This window comes from Carassius gibelio, chromosome A1 (genome assembly GCF_023724105.1).
Source record: "Carassius gibelio isolate Cgi1373 ecotype wild population from Czech Republic chromosome A1, carGib1.2-hapl.c, whole genome shotgun sequence".
Lineage (NCBI taxonomy): Eukaryota > Metazoa > Chordata > Actinopteri > Cypriniformes > Cyprinidae > Carassius > Carassius gibelio.
The window spans coordinates 8,935,510-8,957,916 of NC_068371.1; the positions used below are offsets into that span (position 1 = coordinate 8,935,510).

Sequence of the window (22,407 nt, forward strand, 5' to 3'; positions counted from 1 at the left end):
AGCAAGTACATTATCTTTTCCTTTTTTATAACGAATTTCCAGATTAAAATCCTGGACAAAAAGTGACCAGCGCATGATCCGTTGATTCGAGTTCTTCATACGAGACAGGAAGACTAATGGGTTGTGATCAGTAAATACGATCACCGGAAGGGAGCTAGAACCAATGTACACCTCGAAGTGTTGCAACGCCATTAATAAGGCTAATGCCTCCTTCTCAATAGTGCTATAATTTAGTTGGTGTTTCAATAATTTTTTTGAGAAGTACGCAACAGGATGCTCAACTCCATTCTCATCATCCTGCAACAGGACAGCGCCAGCACCGGTAGCACTCGCATCAACATCCATTTTGAAGGCACACTCATACCTTGGAGCAACCAGGACTGGAGCGCTACACAGAAGCGTTTTAACAGAATCAAATGCAGTTTGACACTTAGCGGTCCATTCAAAATTTTGCAAAGCACGAAGCATATTGGTCAAAGGCAACACAACATCTGAGAAGTTTTTACAAAAACCCCGATAATAACCAGTCATGCCCAAAAATCTTCTGAGGTCACGTTTCGTACGGGGCACTGCAAACTCCACAATAGCTTGCACTTTTAGGGCAACAGGTCGAACTTGACCCTGTCCCACCCGTTTCCCCAGATAGGTAACAGTCGCCTTACCAAACTCGCACTTCACTAAATTAAGTGTAAGAGATGACTTTAGCAAGCGATCAAACACAATACTCAAAGTTTTTAGGTGTTCATCCCAGGTATTCGAATAAATCACGATGTCATCCAAGTAAGCCTTACAGCTATGAACCCCCTTTAGCACTTTATTCATCAAGCGCTGAAATGTAGCTGGGGCGTTGCGCAATCCAAACGCCATCACCCTGTAATTCAGAAAATCATCCGGCGTCACAAAGGCAGATATTTCGGCCGCACGCTCCGTCAAGGGAACTTGCCAGTATCCCTTAAGCAGATCTAATTTAGTGACGAAGCGCGCAGAGCCTACCTTATCAATGCAATCCTCCATAAGCGGGAGGGGGAACGAATCTGGTTTTGTCACGGCATTTACTTTCCGGTAATCCGTACAAAATCGTTGTGTGCCGTCAGATTTAGGAACCAATAAGCACGGTGAACTCCAGGCGCTAGAACTCTGTACTGCGAGACCATTCTCAACAAGATACTTTACCTCAGCTTCCATGATTTTACGCTTAACGGGGTTCACTCTGTAAGCACTTTGCTTTATGGGTGAATGGTCACCTACATCAATATCGTGTTCCAAAACTTGAGTACGAGTAGGGATATCTGAAAACAGTCCCAAAGAATAATTAATTATCCTAATAATATCATTTCGCTGAGGTTCAGATAAATGTACCAGATGAGAATTTAAACTCTCCAGGACCATAGAATTATTCAGTTTATCACCCGAGACTAGGGTATTATGCAAGCTCAACCCATCTTCGTCAACATCGCGGTCAGAAACGGATGCAGCCGAAGCTACAGGAACGATAACGGAGCTTTTTGACTCCACATCTTCCCCACGACCAACATACAACTTCAGCATATTTACGTGACACACACGGGTTTTTCTCCGTCGCTCGGGAGTTCGAATAACATAATTCGTGTCACTTAGCTTCTGATCAACGACGTACGGACCAGAGAATTTAGCTTGTAGTGCAGCACCCTGAACTGGCAGTAAAACTAGTACTTTATCCCCCTCAGAGTATGAACGAACCACAGCAGTCTTATCAAAACGTCTTTTCATTTTTGTCTGCGTACTCTCCAAAGCAGACTGAGCCAGTTTACAAGCATCATGCAGTCGCTCCCGAAAGCAACCGACATAATTAAGCAGATTACACTCAGATGGCTGTTCAGAGAGCCAGTTCTCTTTCAGCATCTTCAGTGGGCCCCTCACTGTGTGCCCAAAAACCAATTCCGCCGGGCTAAACCCCAGCGACTCCTGAACGGTCTCTCGGACAGCAAACATAAGTAAAGGCAGCCCTTCATCCCAATCCTTTCCCGACTCGACACAGTATTTACTCAACATGGACTTTAAGGTTTGATGAAACCTTTCGAGCGCTCCCTGCGTCTCAGGTCGATACGGGCTAGACGTAACATGCGCAATCTTCAGCTGAGACAATACCTGTTTGAACAGTCGAGACATAAAATTAGTTCCCTGGTCCGTTTGGATCACTTTAGGAAAACCAAAAGTAGAAAAAAACGTAACCAGAGCTTTCACAACAGCTTTCGCTTTTAAAGAGCGTAACGGTACCGCCTCTGGATAGCGAGTAGTCGTGCACATGAGCGTAAGCAGATAGACATGCCCCGATCTAGTTCGCGGTAACGGCCCAACACAATCCAAGATTATCCGAGCAAAAGGCTCTCCCAAAACAGGAATAGGTTGAAGAGGTGCAGGACGGATGATTTGATTAGGCTTTCCTACAACCTGGCACACGTGACACGAACGACAATACTGAACCACATCAGATTTAATACCAGGCCAGAAAAAATAACGTAAGATTCGATAATAGGTTTTAGTAATTCCCAAATGGCCAGCAACATTATCATGAGCTATGCTCAAAACCTGGTTGCGTAAGCATTTCGGTACTACGAGCTGGTAAACCGTATCCCAACTTAAACCATCCGACCTTGCTGGACTCCACTTTCTCTTCAACACATCACTGTCCCAAAAATATCCCACTGATTTACCTTCAATGTCTGTAAGAGTAAGCGCCCTTTTCCTGCAGCACAATAAAGAAGGGTCTTTCTGCTGTTCAGCAGAGATCAGAACCTTGTCAGCGGACAGCGACAACTCAGCCGACACCATTTCAGCACCATTGCTCCTAGACAGCGCCTCAAAGTTGGGCAGCTCAGCTGTTACCACAGAACACTCAGTTTTCGCTCTACCCTCTGCGGCCATGAAGGTATCCGAAAGACAAATCGAATCATCAAACTTACGCGCTTGAGCGCGTGTAACTACACACGCCGTAAAAACCGAAGGAAATTCTGATGCTAACTCACCGGAAATAACAGGATCCAACACAGGATTTTCAATAACTTCGGGGATTGGGAGTACCTTTTCCCCGGCTAAATCGTTACCTACAATTAATGCAACACCACCTACAGGTAACTCATGACGTACTGCCAACTTTACAAAGCCTGTTACTAACCCGGATCGAATGTACACGTTATGCAACGGTACCTTCAACACACCCAATTCAATTCCTTGAATAAGAACATCAGAACCACAATAACTTTTCTCAGAAAATGGCAGCGCCCTAGCTAACACGAACGATTGATTAGACCCTGTATCACGCAACATGGTTGCAGGAACCAAATCTTCTTCAGATCCACTAAGAGAAATCATTCCCTCACACACAAAAGGATCAAACGCTGCATCAATATACGAATTAAGTTGGCCACCGATCTTATGGACAAAACCGACACTTTTAGTTGACTTCCCCTTGTTTTTCTTTTTCAATGATGGACACGTCGCAATCAAGTGGTTAGGCTCATGGCAGTAAAAGCATTCACGAGTTTCGACAGGTAAAACTGGCTTAGGGAATTTCGAAACTTTAACGCTCTTCTCCAAAGGCATAGCAGAATATGTCTCACGACGTGCAGCAAACAGATTTTTGTGAGTCAACGAAAATTCGTCTGCACAAACGGCAGCTTCAGCAAGGGTACAAACTTTCTTTTCGTTCAAATAAACAACAATTTTGTCCGGCAAAGAGGTTTTAAAATCCTCAATCAACATCAACTCACGAAGTTGTTCTAAGTTAGCGACTCTGCTAGAACTACACCATCTATCAAAAAGCACGCTCTTCTCCCGAGCGTACTCCACGTAAGTTTGACTGGCAATTTTAACATGTGAGCGAAACTTTTGCCTATAGGCTTCTGGCACTAGTTCATAAGCCTTTAACACAGCATCCTTCAACTTATCATAATCCAAGCTGTCACTAACAGACAGAGTGGAGCAAATCTCCTGGGCTTTTCCGCTTAATTTGCACTGTATCATGAGAGGCCAAGCCTCTCTCGGCCAGCGCAACGCAGCAGCTATACGCTCAAATGCGCCAAAGTACGAGTCCACCTCATTATCCCGAAATGCGGGCACCAAAGTGAGATGACGACTAACATCAAAATCATCTAAGTTAGAAGCCCCAAACAAAGGCGCCGAAGGTGGAGAATTCCCAACATTGGGAGGAGTAGAAAGTGGCATCGGAGTTTTCACTAGCCCCAACGAACGGCTGCCAGCCTGCGTCTCTAATTCGCATTGCCTGAAACGTAGAAGCTGAGTAGTATGTTCCTGACGTTTAATCTCTAGATCTAATTGCTTTAACTGAATAGCCACCCAGCAAACATTGGTCCGACGGCGACGTCGTGTGGCCGGCCAAAAATAGTCGCGGTAGGACGGCATAAATCGGTAGAAATATGTAACACAGAACATTTCCTAAAAATGCATTCAGATATGTTTGTACACGTTTATAGTTCTATGGGGTTTCATGTATAATTGTTTTTTTTACTTTTAGATACGTGTAGTTCAAAATTTACCCACGTTGTGAATCGGTTGTGAGAGGACGTCACCTAGTGACGTCATTTACACGTGCGTTACACGTCCATCATGACCCTATGTGAAATCCTTGTGGAATATGCAAAAGCTGTGCTTACACCTTGATTAATACTGCAATATTTAATTAAAGTGCACCAAGTAGTTTTTAAGAGGTTTTAAAGAGGTTGTGAATAGACGTCCACTGACGTCTTTTACACGTCTCGTCATGGTTTGTGAAAAAATGTCCAAGCAAGACTAGCAGGAAAAAAAAAAATATATATATACAAAGTAAATATATTCACTTTATCTTTAAAAAAAAATATATAATCAAAAAGAGCCCAGTGTGGTTAAGTGATTGCAAAGCAATGCTGCAATTTAGTCATTATTTCAACCTGTTTTATGTATTTGTTGTTATTATTTTTATTGAGTCTATGCATACACATGTAAAACAGATATATACCCGGTCACAATTTCGGTCTGAGTTGGATGTAATTGCCAAAACGGTGCTGCCAAGATGTAGACACAAAACATACTGATATATTTCGTGATATTACAAAATCCCGCGATAGGATAGAATATCTCGCGAGATCTCGCTTTCTTCCGGAAGTTCCCTTCCGGAAGTTCCGGTACATCAAGCAGGCAACCACCACGAGGAGGAGAGGACTCGAAGAGGACTCTTGGAGGGAGATTTGTCGATATAAATTACATAAAATCTACTGTGGGGTAAGTACATTTTGTATTATTTGAATAACGTGCTTGAGTTTTACTTGTTTGACACGAAGGAACTGAGATAAATGATGCCCACGTTGTCAACTGAAATTCACTGAGTATGGCTAAAATTAGCTAACGTTAGAAGGCTAAAAGTTACTTATATTGATGTAACTTTTATTGGTACGCTTTAATTAATTATTCAGGGGACATCACAGCTCTCCTGTCTTATCAGGAATGTCCTGTTCACTTTCTCACGGTTACACTGTGAGTGTTTCTCAAGGGCATCACATTAAAGCATAACACCTTTTGTACAATACAAATAAAATCTAATTCTTGTTGATTACCTTTTTTTCCTAATGTTTCATTCATCTTGGTCCAAGTTTTTTTTTTTTTTTTTTTTTTTTTTAAGCGGTAGACCATAAAGATATTTTGAAATTAAGTGCATGTCATTTATCTCAAATGTTTTATTTTATTTATTTTAAAAAGAAATGTATTCTCTTGCCTCAGATGCTGTGAAGAGGTGGAGACTCTGAATGGGATGCAGCAATGACAGAACACCTGAAGCTCGCTCCAGGAAGAGATGGGGGTGGAGGTTACAAGAAATGAGCCAAACAACTGTAGTTTGTTTAAGGGATAGTTCATCCAAAAATTAAAATAGTCATAATTTTCTCACCCTCATGTTACGATCATAATAATTTTTCCTACAGTGGCAGTTAATGGTTTGTGAGATCTGCTTGGTTACAAACATTCTTCCAAATATCTTTGTGTTTATAAGACAACTGTGTAAGTCAATGACAAGATTAATAAAGCATTGATAAAAAGAAACCATCTTTTAACATTCTAGTAGAAAACATTCTCAGAGATGTAATATTTTAATAAATGTTGGTTCTATACCGTTTAAAATCATTTACACCACTTTGATTTCATAAATAGCAATGATTTCAAACATATTTTATGATGAGGATCTTATGTTTTATGATTTTCTTGTCACAAGACAACAATGGCTCCTGCAAGGTGTTTATGCCACATGTTCAAATATTAATAATATTCTTAATATTATATAATTAAAGTATTTTTAAATAAATGCAATTAATATTGATTTATATTATATATTAAAAAAATTAATAAACCAAAACTGCAAATATAAATTTTTAACAATAATAATGCACTTTAAGATTGAGTATTTCAGCACTTTTTATTCAGTGATGCCCCTCATTAAATCATATTTCTGATGAAAAAAATGGTAGGCCTGTAAATTTATTTCAGAAATCCAAAATGGATACAAAGATAACATTGAAAAACTAATTTTTAAATATATTATCATCTTTAAGATTCTTATTTGTCATTGTCCCAGTAAAGCAAACATGAAAACAATATGGTAAGAACAAAGAAAAGGTATACAGGTTTGAAACATGAGGGTGAGTAAATGAAAGAATTTTCCCTTTATATAATAATTCAGTATTTTGTAATTAGTATTTTAGTTTGGTTAACAGATGCTAAACTGTACAAAAACAATAAAGTGTGCTAAATCAGAACATGCTTCTTTGTTTGCATATGTCCACAAATAATGTGTTATTGTTAGTGATGTACACGTGATTAAGATGTTCTATGAACGTTCATGTCTGACTCGACCAATCTTGAACTTTTGTCAAGATGTTTTAAACCTCAAGACATAATTGATTGCCTTTCACGATGTTACACAGTGGGTGTGTGATTATTTTATATGCAGGCTTATATATACATACACTTAAAATATGCAGCAACGCATCTAAAAATCCAGAAGACAACGACGTCCAGAAATCGACGCATTTAGACGTCCAGAAGACGACACATTTAGACGTCCAGGGACGTGCAGAAAAGACGTGCAGTTCACGTCTAGAAGACGTCAAAGACGTCGGTTCAACTTTCATTTTGGAACTATTTTTCAACCATGACGGGACGTCTCGGATGGACGTCTTTTCAACGGTCAAAAGACGTCCAAATGTTTGCTGGGCAGCCTCAAATCCTCCGAGTTTACGCCGCTAAGTGAACGCAGCATTGGATCGGACTCTGGAGCTTCAGTATTAACTTCATCCCCTGTCGCTGCATTCATTCCTACCTCAACGTTCGGTCTAGGCTGTAAAATACCCTGCTGTATTAACGCCGCCTCAATTACGTCTCGTACAACTTTCTTCCTAGCAGTTTTTATAACCGGAACACTATAAAAGTCAGCGACCAAATACAAGTCAGTCTTTCGACAGGACTCCAAGAGCTCACGCGAAGGATCCTGCTTAAATGCTTCTATACTAAACTCCATATAAACCAGCCTTACACTTCCCCACCACCCATGAAAAAACTGCCAGTCAAAATATAGAATATAGATTGTACTTACCAGCAGAGCCGCAAACCCCTTAATTCGCATCGAACGAATAACAAACAAAAACAAGTCAATAGAATTGGACGAGCCCCCAATTATTACGCCCTGGGCCTAAGGGTAGTAGAAAACTCTAAATAGGGCGTAATAAGACTGGGTTGTGGTGATGGAATCCCAAGAACGAGTCACTCCGGTCGATAATCAAACAGGTACAAGATGTTAATCAGTATAAGTTATTAGATTTATTAAAAGTTAACAAGTGAAACAGAGCATCTCTCCAGGGTGTCCCAAAGGCCAAAATAACAAACAAAACAAATCTAGAAAGGAAAAGAGTAATAACTAACCTCAAATAATAAAAGTAAAATACATCTTACTTCCCTAACTTCCTAACACAAAACAGAACCCAAACAGATAGCCAAAACAAAACGGCAGGACACCCCTTTGCTCCACGTTCTAAACACACAAGGTTGAAAAGGCAAGAACGTGATCACTAGCATTTGCTTGCTACTCAAAAGTGACAAATTTGATCATCGGCCGGAGAAGGGATCCAGGAGCTCTCAACCCAACCGCGTCCGAACCAATAATGAGCTTCCCGTTGAATGCCGGCAGCGTCCTTTTTAAAGTCCCCGCCTTGTCTCCACCACCAATGGCGATCGTACACCCATTCAGTAGGCATCCTATCAGAAACCAGATAGAGTAAGAGGGTGGAGAAAGTACACACACACACATACAGCGGGAAAATCAGGTCGTAACATATATGTATGTATACATACACACACACACACACACACAAAGATAGAGAGGGAGAGAGTTTATAACAAATTCCCCATCTTTAACAGAGCATATCTTTTCGCTATAATTACATACATTTTAGGTTTTTTTAATATATTATTCACATTTTTATAAAATATAAAATCAAAAATAATTCTTACTTTTATTAGACTCTTAAAAACTTGTAGCTACTAAATCCCGACCAACTTCACCTTGTATTCTTTCCATTGTTGTCAAAATACCGTAGTCATTTTCGCAAATGGGAGTAAAAAAAATAAATTAAAACGAGTTCAAAATACATAAATTTGAGCCGTTTCACTTTCTGTTCAAGTATATCTGGGCTTCATGACATGAATTTGTACTCTTTGGACTATTTGGAAATTTGTACATTTCAATTACAAGTGTCTAAATGCTACTACATTGGTTATATCAAAAAATATCCAAGCAAGTGTCTTCTGAAAACAAATGATTCCAATGCTATTCAATTATATTTTAATGCATTTTTTTATCTCCAGTACGCAAGTGCTGCTGATTAGCCGCGCTTTTCTTTCTTCAGTCTACAGTGTGCTTTACAAAATTCTGTGGTTATTTTTTGGATTAAGAAGTTTCAAATCACCAATTAATATTATAGGATTTGGATAGTAGTATTTATTTATTTGTATTTTACCCCTAATAATGTAAAGTAGGTTACTTGAGATATGATCCATATTGCTACTCCGATACAGTAGGTGGCGGTATGTACCTTTTAATACGTTTCAATATATTCAGAGGCTCTCTTTTCACTTTAGGAATAAGGACTGGTGTGGATTGTTCATTGCAGTTTAGTGATATCCGGTTCACGAACGAATCACTCAATGTAACCGGATCTTCTTGAACCAGTTCACCAAATTCACTCGTTCTCGAGTCAAGAACAGTTTCTGAGGTGGTTCCATTTAGTCAGGGTGCTCATCACCTGACTTCTGGCTGTCAGGAAGTCCAGGATCCAGCTGCACAGAGATCTGTTTAGTCCCAGAGTCTGGAGCTTTACAACAAGTGTGGCAGGCCCTATGGTGTTAAATACTGAGCTGTAGTCCACAAACAGCATTCTCACATAGGTGTTCTTATTTTCAAGGTGGGAGAGAGCAGTGTGTAGGGTGAAAGCAATAGTGTCGTCTGTAGAACAATTGATCCAGTGAGGCAAGCAGCACAGATCAGATGTAGTCTCTGACAAGTCTCTCAAAACACTTGTGTATAAGAGCAACGGGCCTCCAGTCATTTAAGCATGTGATTTAATTTTTCTTTGGTATGGGCACAATGGTGGATTTTTTGAAGCATGAGGAAACCACAGACAGACATAGGAAGAGGTTGAAAATGTCTGTGAAAATGCGCATGCTCAGAGCACATGGCCTGGGATGCCAGCAGGACGCAAAGCCTTGCGGATATTCGCCTGTCGGAAGGATTCGGGTTACATCCAAGACAGAGATGGAGAGTGCAGCAGCTGCAGGAGCACTCTCTGTGTGGCTGTGTTGTGAGCCTCAGAACGAGCATAAAAGTTATCTAGCTTATCTGGTAGAGAGGCGGCAATGTTCACAGTAGCTGGTTTATTTCCTTAAAATCTGTGATGTTATTGATGCACTGCCACATGCTTCTTTCATCGTTGGAGTTGAATTGTTATTCAACTTTGTTTTTATATTTTCTTTTTACAGAGTTGATGGATTTCCTGAGATCGTAACTGGCTTGTTTAAGATCATCAGCATTCCCGGATTTAAAAGCGAATGTCCACACTGACAAGGCAGCTCAAGCATCACTATTAATCCATGGTTTTTGGTTGGGGTAGATAGTGACTTTTTTTGTTGACACTACGTCTACACACTTCCTGATGAAACACGTTACAATTTTTGAGTACGCTACTATGTTGTCATCAGATACTGCCCGGAACAAGTTCAAGTCTAGGTGATCAATGATCACCACACGTGTTGATTGTGATGTGTTGAAAATATTTTGGAGCTATTGTTCTGAAGGTGGCTTTGTTAAAGTCCAACGTAACATAAAATAAAACTCAGGCCTGGTCTTCTCTCATCCTGCACTATCGTAGCTCCTCTTTTCTCAACCCGTTCCCATGGCTCTTGGCCCCACCCCACTCGTCACAGTGAGACACTGAGATTAAGGATTTAGATGATTTTCTTCTCTTCCCATCATGCTGTAAAAAGAGCCTAAATGATACCTTAATGATGTCACAATTTTTAGAAATGCTCCATATCTAAAAAGAAGAAAAACATATCATAAGTAACAGTGCAAGGCTGAAAGAACCTCAGATACTTTGATCTCCCGAGATATGGACAATACAAATACACAAAGACATGTTTTCACAGCCCACTGAGTGAAGATGTGGGAAACCTTTTTCCTTTCCTTTAGATATTACTCCCTGTCAGTTCACTCAGAATGATTATATAAAAACTAGGGCTGGTAAGTGATTACATTTTTTAAAAATCTAATTAATTACATGATGTGATGATTAATTAATCAAATTAATTCTACATCGAATTTGGAGAAATTAATCTGAAAAAGATCATTTAAAGTCATTGTTGCGCAAAGCATTAATTTTTTACATATACTCTTTCGGACCATGTGAGTAAATGTAGAAAGAATGATCATTTTTGGTTTGGTGAACTAACTTTGATAATTTATTTTCTTAATTTTATTATTATTACTATGAAAATATACAATTATTTCTTTAATGAAATGATACTCTAAATAATAAACTAAAACTGCTAGTAGGTTGTGGTAAATGTCTTAATGATTAAGTTATCGAGTCATTTATTCATCCATTTGATTCATTCAAATAGCTTATTCATTCAGGAGTGAAGTAAATGGTTCTTAATGAATGGTTAATTGCTTTAGAGAGCAGACGACTCCTTGTGCTTTTTGAAACGCTCTCGTGGTACTCTGATGTCATACACCAATCGGTCTGTGCAGCGCCACTTCAAAGCCAACACGACGCTGTGGGTTGCTCAGAGATGAACAGTTCTGATTTGTCTATATTTTGGTAGGCAGAATTGAGCAAAACAGACAACATTGTGTCTAAAATAACACAATATTAACTTAATGAACTGTTGTATAACATTTACAGATTTGATATTTTCTAGGCCCCAATCATGCAGTAAGTTGTTGCCCTGCCTCATATTAGTCATCAGTCGACCGTATGAAATGACATATGATCTGGGCCGGGGAAAGTGTGTTAAATGCATTAATTATTTTACCACGTTATTTTTCTCCATTATTAATTATTCTAATTAACGTGTTATTACCAGCCCTAAAAAAAACATAATGTTCATCATATATCTGTTTACATGTCTCAGTGTGACTGGTCCAATGGTCTTGTGTCCAGAGAAACAGAATAAAATGTTTAGAGGTTATCTGTTGTTGAGTCACGTAATCACTTCACTTAATGCTTTGTTAGGGGTTTAGCAACTCTCCTCCTTGACTGGAAACAGACAATTTGAGCATTGTTGGTCCTTAGTTGATCATTAGTAGCTTTAAGAGCACAGGTGGGAGAAAGGAGAATCTTTTGTTTCCTTTGCAAGTAGCCGATTGTTTGATCCATGAGGTCCTGCACTGTTCTCTATAAAAGCTGGCATGGCAGGTCTACTTCTGACACTGGTCTTCAAGTGCCCACACATTAAAGATAAACATGTATGCAGGACAAATGTTATAAAATAGGAATTGATAATAGACAATGTTCAATTTAGTTTTGGCTTGTGTATAGTGCTTAATTTGTAAATGTTGAGGTTTGCAGCTTAATATTAAAGATCAGTTGTACAGTTTCTTAGGGGACCTGAAAAATCGTGTTTTCCCCTTTCAGCCACCAATTACCTCAGAGGATTCATGGATGTCGTGCACACCACCTGTTGATTGTAAGCCTACTACTTCTCTTTATTCCTCAATCCCTCCTGTCCAGATTGATCAGCAAGTGAGTATATGGAGAATTATGTGCAGGAAGAAACTGGTCTAGAACTTGTGGAGTTAGTGCAAAGCAAGGTCAATGAGAGTAATCAGCCAGAGAGTCTCATGTTCTTTTTACTCTTTTGTTTGATCATCCTGAAGTATATACTCCTACTCTTGGTAGAACTCATCTAGTCCAGCATAAGATTGTTGTAAATTCAGATGTGGTTGTTGCGCAAAAGCCCTATAGGTTACCTGTACATAAAAAGGAAATAGTTCGGGAACAAATCGACGATATGCTTACACGAGACATTATTCAGCCATCTTATTCTCCTTGGGCATCTCTTATTGTACTAGTTCCTAAAAAGATGGAGGCCAAAGGTTTTGTGTTGATTACTGATGATTAAATGCTGTGAGTGAAAGTGATGCATTCCCTCTTCCTACTGTGGGAGTCCCTTGCTGGAGCCAGTGTGTTTAGTACCCTTGATCTTAACAGCGGGTACTGGCAAGTGGCAATGGACCCAGACAGTATGGCTAATACTGCTTTTGTGTCCCCTTTTGGGTTGTATGAATTCAAAGTGTTACCTTTTGGTTTAAAGAATGCTCCAGCCACCTTTCAAAGGCTTATGAATAGGGTGTTGGCTGACTGTTAGGACAGTGTTGTTTAGTTTATCTAGATGACATAGTCATTTATTCATCAAATTTCAGTCAGCATATACAAGATCTCCAAAGGGTTTTGAAGTTTTTGCAAGAGGCAGGACTAACCCTTAAACTTCAGAAATGTCATTTCTGTTTAACAGTAATTAAGTTTCTTGGCCATGTGGTGACCACCGAAGGGGTGATGGCAGATCCTGCTAAAACAGAGGCCATCCAAGGATTTCCCCGTCCCAAAAAATCTAAAAGAACTTCAGCGGTTTTTGGCGATGAGTGGATGGTATCATAGGTTTGTTCCTAATTTTTCCGGTATCGCTGAACCCTTAAATGCCTTGAAACGAAAAGGAGCTCCTTACCAGTGGACGGCTGAATGTCAAGCTGCTTTTGAGGATTTGAAAATGCACCTTTCTTCTCCAGTTATACTGGGACGCCCTAATCATACTTGTACATTTGTAGTTTATACAGATTCCAGTTCAACAGGTTTGGGTGCTGTTCTTGCCCAGCGACCATTTACATCTGGTATGACTGAAGAAGTACTGGCATATGCAAGCCGTACACTTACTGGTGCAGTAAGAAATTATTCTACCACAGAGAGGGAGTGTTTGGCCATTGTTTGGGTGGTCGAAAGGTGGCGGCATTATCTGGAAGGAAAGTCTTTTATTGTTGTGACTGATCATGCATCTCTCCTTTGGATGTTTAACACTACCAAGGCAAACTCTCGCCTGATTCGTTGGGCTTTGAAATTGCAAGAGTTTGAATTTACTCTTGAATACAGCAAAGGAAAGCTTAATAGTGCACCCGATGCTTTGTCTCGTGTTAGTAGTTCTGATTTTTCCCCAATAGTCGCTGCTTATACTCATAAGCAATCCCCAGATAGTCTGGTCTTGCAGGTTCCTCTCTCTGATGAGGATATTTGGACCGCACAGCAGCAAGATGGAGAGGTCCAAAGAGTATATAAGAGCAAAATTGATAATATGCAGAGTCCTGATGCCAGACTATGTTGGAAGCATATCATTCCAACCCGTTAAGTGGGCATTTTTGTCATTATAAGACACAAAAAAGGTTAATAGAAGTTGCCTTTTGGCCAAAAATGTGGAGAGATGTTTCAGAATTTGTAAAAAATTGTGTCAGTTGTCAACAATGTAAACCTGAGTGTCGTAAACCAGCTGGCAGGTTACAGCAGACTGAAGCACATGGACCATGGGAATTGCTCGGCGTGGATCTTATGGGACCATTGCCACGTAGTACGCAAGGTAACACCCAACTATTGGTAGTAGTAGATTATTATAGCCATTGGGTGGAATTGTTTCCTCTTCGAAAAGCTACTGCTGTGACAATTGCACAGACACTAAGGAAGGAAATATTGACACAGTGGGGTGTTCCGAAATTTTTGTTGTCAGACAGAGGTCCCCAATTTACCTCTGAAATTTTGCAGGAGCTGTGTAGCAGGTGGGGAGTGGTGAAAAAATTAACAACAACATACCACCCCCAAACCAACTTCACAGAACGTGTGAATCAGACGGTTAAGGTCATGGTATCATCCTACGTGTTTGGTGAGCATAATCATTGGGATCATTATTTGCCAGAGTTGAGGTATGCTATCAATTTTGCTGTTCAGGAGAGTACTGGATACACCCCAGCAGAATTACTCTTGCAAAGAAGGTTAAAAGGACCTTTTGAACGTGCTCTAGAACCACACCAGACCAGTCTCAAGGTTCTTAAAGATTTGAAGGAGATGGTAAAAAAGAACTTGTCCCGAGCTAAGGAGAAACAAAAACGTTATTATGATGCAGGTCATAGGAATGTGAATTACTCCAGAAATGATAGGATTTGGATGAAAGCACATCCTCTTTCTAAGGCCTCTAATAATTTGCAAATAATTAAGCAAAATGGATTGGGCCTTAACGAATTGTGTAAAAATTAGGTCCAGTTAATTATTGGGTTTTACATGAGGACAATGGAGAAGACTTGTGTACAGTCCATGTGTGCAATTTGAAGCCTGCCTTCCCCTCTGCTGCAGAGTTGGATCGTAAGGAAATGGAGGGAGTCTTGAAGATTTTTACTGAGGAGTCAGAAGATGAGGATTTTCTAGGGTTTTGATTAAATTATGTCCTGGCTTAGCTAGTACTACTTATTGCAATGCCAGGTTATTTGGAAATGAGCGTAATGTAAATTCTGAATGATGGAACTAGTGTTTTTTTATGCGATTGTTGTTGCAGGGTTTCATGTATTGACATTTTCCTGTAATGAGTATATAGCAGAACATTAGGGCATCTTTTTCCATGGGGGGAAGAATGTGACCGTTGTCACTGATTTGTGGTTTCTATTTAGTACTGGGGGTGTCGCTCTTAAGCGTATATACGGGAAACCAGGTAGGAAGTTATTTAAGGAAGTATGATTGCGTCTTTCTCGCTCTCTCTCTCTCTCGCCTTGGTTAGGCGTGCGGGTCATTCCAGGTCATGGTCACACGGTTTGTGAGTGTTGTGGTAGCCCTCTTTGCATTAATGTGTTCATACTACATTTAATGCTGCGGTCTTTTTTGTATTAATGCTTACGATTCCTATTTTGAGGAATGTGATTCCCTCATTGAATTTTGTAAAGCATTAAGAAGTTATTGGAAGTAATTCGCATGTAAATGGAGTTTTTGAGAGAGAGAGCTTTTTCCAATTGGTTGTGAAGTTATGATGGTGATTTCAATGCTAATTCAGGGCATTATATGTAGTGTGTTTTGAGGAGGTTTTTGGTGTAGGGAAATTTTCATTTCATTTATGTTGGCGCTTGAGTTGCCGATTTCAGTTGTAATTATTGTGTAATGTTATGAACTACGTTTCAGGCCCAGTAGTTTAATGAGTGACAAGGTAAGCTTAATTGTTGAAATTTTTTAATTGTATAATTATTTGCCGATTTATTTGTCACTCATTTATATTTGTAAGGTATTTAAAACGTAAATGTTCCTGGGCTTGGCAATAAAATTGTGATTTATTATTTTATTTCCAGTTATTTCTTTTCTTTTCTTTTTCTGTGTTAAATGTAATGTACTGAATTGAAGTAAATGAATTGGAATTGATTATGAATAGAAAACTTTTGAGTCAACTTCCCTGTTGTTCCTTGTTTTATTTATTTCATATAATATAATAGTCTCATATGTAATATCGCTAATGATGTATTTTGCACCAGAACCCCCCCTTTTTTTTAAGGCCAAATACCATCACAATATTGTCTTCTCTATTGTTTCTTTTTCAAAACTGCATCAAAGCATTTGCTGCTGTATCAGTACATAATCATCCATATCAATACACAAATCAGCAAGGAATACATCACAATATATTGCTGTATTGATATTTTGAACAGCGCCATTTAAAGCCTAGTTCCATGTGTCCCTTTATACTTTGATCACCTGTCCCTCCAAAGGTCTCTGCACGGCCCTGCTCAGAGTGAGTGTCAGCCACGTTAAAAAAGTTAACCGCTTAAGTCATTTGTGGATTAATGCTTATTGGAGACGCGAACTGTTTATAACGATTCGGTTCGATTTCAACCCGTTCACTAAGAAGAACCGGTTAAATTGAATGATTCGTTCGTGAATCGGACATCACTGTTGCAGACAAAACTTTTCAACTCACAAACAAAAGTTTTAGACCCCCAAACAAGTTGGCAGAGAAGAGAGCAACATTTGTGGTTTTGCGATGAAAAGTATTGAAGTGCACAAAGAAAAATAAAGATTTTCAAACATTTATAGGCACTGCAAATTATTTCATCAATTTCTTTATTTGTGAGTCTTATGAAAACTTTTTTTTTTGCAATATTATTTTTTAATTACAAAATAATTAGTTATAGCCTACTTTCAAACACAGAATGATTGATTGAATAACAAAGACACAAAAATCATCCGTACTGTTGGGTAGAGAGCAGAGATTTGACAGATGGACGTAGGCAACGGCATTCAAAATTCACACTTTCTGAGTTTGATTAGAGCGCCAGCCCGTCTCCGCATCCTGAAGCACTTGATCAGCACAACTGGTTCATCGACTAAAGTGTTCCGTAAAACATGGGAATATTTGAAATCCGGTAGAAGATTTTGTGGTGTTCTGCTGAATGTTCAACATGAACATCCCTGGTGAAATTGGTTGTGTTTGCTAAACAAAAAACAGGAAAAACAAACAAAAACCGTACAAACACTGAAGACCCAAGCACTGAAGCAGCTGCGTGCAGCGCCATGGCTAATAAGATTATTTGATTCTGATAAATTCACAGCAGAAAAATTAAAAGACTGGAGTATAAAACAACCAGTGACAAATTCTAGCCATGCAAGAGCAGTTAAATTAAGGTGTACTTTTAAGTAAACAATCCTTCACCCTCCTAATGTTTGGTTTAGCAGGTGGCCGGTCTGAGACATATAGGCTGTCTGGTAATAGATTCATGGAGACAGTGAATGGCAAGGTTAGCATACCCTCTCCAGGAAATTTCAACATCGTTTATATTTTTTGTTAAAGTTCCCCTGCAGTCATTTTATGCCTTAAAGCTCAGACAATCAAAATTAATTTAGAAAATAAAAAAACTCATAAAGAGAGTGAATTAGGGCAAGAAACAAAGAGAGATGTACATTTGTAGTTTAAAGCTGATTTTTTTTATTTTGGTTTTGCAAAGATTGACATTAAAATTCAAATTCAAAGCATGTCTGTTACAATAAGCAATTTGGAGACTTTAGCAATTGGTGATGGACGGACATGAGATATTAGTTTAAAATTTTAATTCTTTCTGACAGATGTAATTGAGAGTAGTATCGCAGAGTGCATCATTCCAGCGTCTGTCATCTGTGGAAATTCAGATGCATTTTTCAGATAAATTGTCAATCATGCTTTAGTTCAAAGAGAAAGCCATGAATATAAATGTGTAATAAAATGTGTAAGGTTTAAAACCACCTTTACAGTTCATGTTTTATACTAAATAAAAAAATGGTAAATGGCTTTAAATATATGTACAACGTGTATAGATTACCTCCATAGCCTATTTCCACACAATGTTCATCTCCTCGATATCCATTATTTGGTTCACCACTTTGCCAATCATTGTAGTCAAACCTTGATCCATCACTCCAAAGCCAGAAAAAGTTCTAAAGAACATTACATTAACTTTATCAAACTTGTTGTTGTTTCCAACTGTTGAGGCTTGTAATTTTATTTTCCTTTTTATCTTTAAATAAGAACTCTGATTGGCTAATATACACATTTAATTTTTAATGTGAAGCTGCTTCTGGTGTTTGTTAGGGCAGTGCAAACAAGCCTTCGAACTATTAGAAAAATCACAACCAATACATCTGAAAAAGCCCAACAATATTTAATTTGAATAACATTTACTGTTCATTTAATTTCAATAATACTTTAAGTAATACTTTTATCTGACAGTGGTTGACTTATATTTGAAGGGAAATGAAAAACCAGCTACCTTGATTGCATCATGAGCACCAATCCAGGTACGGGGGAAGTTATTGCTATATTTTCTCACAAGGCCTTTTAGGAAGATGTTAGTGCGTCGATTGCGGACAGTTGCAAGGTTTCCTCCAAGGTCAATACAGTGTTTCTGTGAGAATAAAGATTTAATGCATCACGTTTCCTTCCAGAGTATCAGTGAGCATTTTAACTTTTTGTAGTAGTTGTAAGTCCCTCAGCTCAGTGTGAAAAAATGGATCTCAAAATCATACAGTCATTGTTGGAAAGGGTTCAAATACACAAAAGGTGATGGAAACTGAAGAATGTGTGGGACCTGAAGGATTTTTCTTAAGAGAAGCGGGCAGTTTAACTGCTCAGGACAAACAAGGGACTCATGAACAACCATCACAAAAATAAACTGTGGATCATCCAGAGATAACATGACAGTATCAAGAACTTTTGAAGTGGGTAATTTTTTATAAATTCATTTATTATTTTCTCTTGAGGAATGTAAACATATTTATGTGAAATATCTTATTTGGGTCAGTACAAAAAAATAATATGCATTTTTTATGATCCTTCTTATTTTGGTAAAAAAATAAAATAAAATAAATAATTTGCATTTTGAAGATAATGAATAGTGTATGTGAACTTTTGACCAAAACGGTATCTACATTACAGAGAACACTAACTTACCTCTGCTTCAATCCATGGTTTTAAGTCGCTGAAATATTTAAAGCATTGTTTTTCAAATCTCTCCCAGTCATCGGGGCAGGTTACACCAAAGTTGTGTGATTCTGCAAAAATATTGAATAAAAATTAGGCATTTGTATCAAGAGATTGATGAAAAGTGTGAATGTAAAAACAGAAACTGCAAACCACATCATCTGCAGGGAAATTCAGTCTATTTTGTTAATTTACCTCCATTAACAACCAGCACAAAAAGAAGGAATGCTGTAGAAATCCACATGCTGATGAAGTCCTATATCAAAAACATTAAATGTAATGTAACTAATATATACATTGACAAGTTTTAAAACACTTAAAATGGAAAAGAAATAAAAAGGTCATACCAAGTGAACCAAAATTCAACTAAGCAGGCTGTAATATTTGTTGTATACTCAGATCATTGCTTGAAATCAGCTTTATTTATACCCAGTAGTCACAGTGTGCAGCTGGTTGAACACCAATGAAAACGTCTTTCAATCAGTCCTTATTTGGTAAATAAGACTTGATTCTGATAAAAACCTCATTTATGATGTGTCATTGTGTTTCATGTGAATTTCAGTGTAATATTCTTAGCTGATTACTACTATTTAAAATAAAAGCAAACTAACAAAAATAGTCACTGTAAAGTGATTCATTAAAGCTGTATATTTGCTTTAAGATGAGAATACCAGTTTATCTGATCGGATATCATATTTCAGAGAATGGTCTTATGAAATGGCAAATAAAACAGTGAGGTCTGTTTACTTTCTATTTACTCTTACTTACTACTGAAAATATCACTTTTTACGATACAAATCATTGCAAAGCAACTTTACCTTTTATGTGTTTTCTAATCTTGATTTAAACAGAGAGAGTGTGTCTGAACCAAAAACATATCAGGAAGACTATTCCAGAGTTTGGGAGCCAAATGTTGAAAAGCTATACCTCCTTTAGTGTACTTTGGGATCCTAGGAACTACCAAAAGCCCAGCATTTTGTGACCTTAGGGAGCATGATGGATTGTAGCGTGGTAGAAGGATAGTTAACCCTAACCCTTACTATAACCCTAAACAATTTAGGGCCTTATAGGTAAGAAATAATAATTTGTAACTGATATGGAACTTAATAGCCAGTGGAGAAAGTAACAGTACATCCGTCTAGTTGCTAACTGTAATCTACGAGATTCTGTGTACTGTTTTTTGGTCCAGTAATTAATATCTCTGTCTTATCCGAATTTAATAGGAGAAAATTGTTGGTCATTCAATCTTTTAAATTTTTAACCACTTCAGCTGTTATTTAGATTTTTTTAGAATTAGGCATATGCAATATGGTTAGGGTCCCCAGAGTTGATGTGGTTTTAACACACTCTGTTAGCTTAGATAATTTAGAAGTTTCATCTGGTCTTGTTGAGATATATAGCTGAGTATCATCAGCATAAAAGTGGAAACTAATCCCGTATTTTCTAATAAAATTACCAAGGGGCAACATGTATATTGAAAATAGCAGAAGACGGATCCTTGTGGCACGCTACAATTTAATTGGTGATAAATGAGAGGACTCCCCATTTAAAGGGGGGGTGAAATGCTATTTCATGCATACTGAGTTTTTTACACTATTAAAGAGTTGGATTCCCATGATAAACATGGACAAAGTTTCAAAAATTAAGTTGTACGTTTGAAGGAGTATTTCTGTTCCAAAAATACTCCTTCCGGTTTGTCACAAGTTTCTGAAAGTTTTTTTCGAGTATGGCTCTGTGTGACGTTAGATGGAGTGGAATTTCCTTATATGGGTCCTGAGTGCACTTCTGCCGGAAGAGCGCGCGCTCCCGTATAGAAGAGCACTGAGAGGATGTGCACAGACAATCACTGATCAGAGGAGCGAGAGCGTCGCGAAATGTCACAAAGGGAGTGTGTTTTTGGTTGCCAGGGCAAGACAACCCTGCACAGATTACCAAAAAAAAAAAAAAACAGCATTAAGGGACCAGTGGATGAAGTTTATTTTTACAGAGCATCAACGGACAACGGACGGCAAGTGTTTGTTCCCTGCATTTTGAAGATGCTTGTTTTACAAACAAGGCCCAGTTTGACGACGGATTTGCGTATCGTTTATTTCTTAAGGATGATGCAATCCCAACGAAAAAGGGTCACGATCGTGTGTTGGAACCGCAGGTGGTGAGTAAAACTGCTTAAAATATCTCTGCCTTCTTGTTAGTGCGTCCGCCTCCCATGCCGGAGACCCGGGTTCGAGCCCCGCTCGGAGCGAGTCGTTGCTGCTGCTGCTCTCGTTCAGTTTCAGCCTCGGGATCTGATTCTGGATCATAAATAAACGGCTGAATCTGACTGTTAGCCATGGTTTGTTTTGGATGTTTTTTCCTCACGGTAATGTCACAGTTTCCACATGCTCTCAACGCAAAAGCCTACTGGCGCTCGTGATTCTTTAGCTCCGCCCACACGTAACGCCTCCAGCCAGACGTGTTTTTCCGGGAAAAATCGGTACAGACTATCTTTCTCTTATGAATATAATAAAAATAAAGACTTTTTGGAGTTATGAAGGATGCAGTACTACTCTATAGGTACTCAAGATTAACAGGAGATTGAGTGAAAACGAGCATTTCACCCCCCCTTTAAATAAAAAAATGGTAGTAATCAGACAGGTAGGATCTAAATCATCTTAGAGCCTGCACTTGAATACCTGAATAGTTTTGTAATCAATCTAGTATGTCATGATCTATGGTGTCGAACGCAGCACTAAGATCAAGTAAAACTAGCAATGAGATGCAGCCTTGATCTGTGCTATGGGGGGGGGGGGGGGCTTGGGGGGGGGTTATTGAAATTATTCTCTATGTTCAACCTAATTATCCTTTCACATTTACAGTTTTTTTTTACAGACGCTAGGACACATTTCTCACTACTTAAGTCACTTTTGCAAAACTCTTCACACAGTGAGCACAACAGAAGTCTATGTGGGCTAAACTGAGGATCAATTATCATTGCTTTGGCACAAAATGCATTCAATGACTACATCTCTCAAATTTCATGAATTCTTTTCTCACTCACACAGAACAACTGCCAAAACTCTTTGTACGCACAGGCCAATTTGCACATGCTTACATACTGTTTTCACAACTGTTAAACTTATGTTCAAAACAATAACATACAAAACTGGATAAGACCGCAATTTCCTAAATTTCTACAGTAATATTTGAATGAAATATATTTTAAATCTTAAAATTAAATGCTATAAAAACAACTGGACAATTAGTAGATTAGCATTACTATTGTATCACTATCAGTGGATGGTGTGCACACAAATTCTTGTATTTTGGAATTAC

The 22,407-nt window shown here is 38.5% G+C and overlaps 1 protein-coding gene across 1 annotated transcript; it reads right to left on the reverse strand.

Moving 5' to 3' along the window:
- Positions 1-17,551: 17,551 nt before the first annotated feature.
- On the reverse strand, positions 17,552-19,555 carry LOC127982174 (ladderlectin-like). The gene is made up of 6 exons (XM_052585519.1): positions 19,443-19,555; positions 19,291-19,351; positions 19,066-19,166; positions 18,386-18,520; positions 17,939-18,053; positions 17,552-17,754 (listed from the first exon to the last, which is right to left on the reverse strand). Exons 2-6 carry the CDS (start codon positions 19,337-19,339, stop codon positions 17,681-17,683), a joined length of 474 nt encoding a protein of 157 aa, XP_052441479.1. The 5' UTR covers positions 19,340-19,351; positions 19,443-19,555; the 3' UTR covers positions 17,552-17,680.
- Between the last annotated feature and the right edge of the window lie 2,852 nt (positions 19,556-22,407).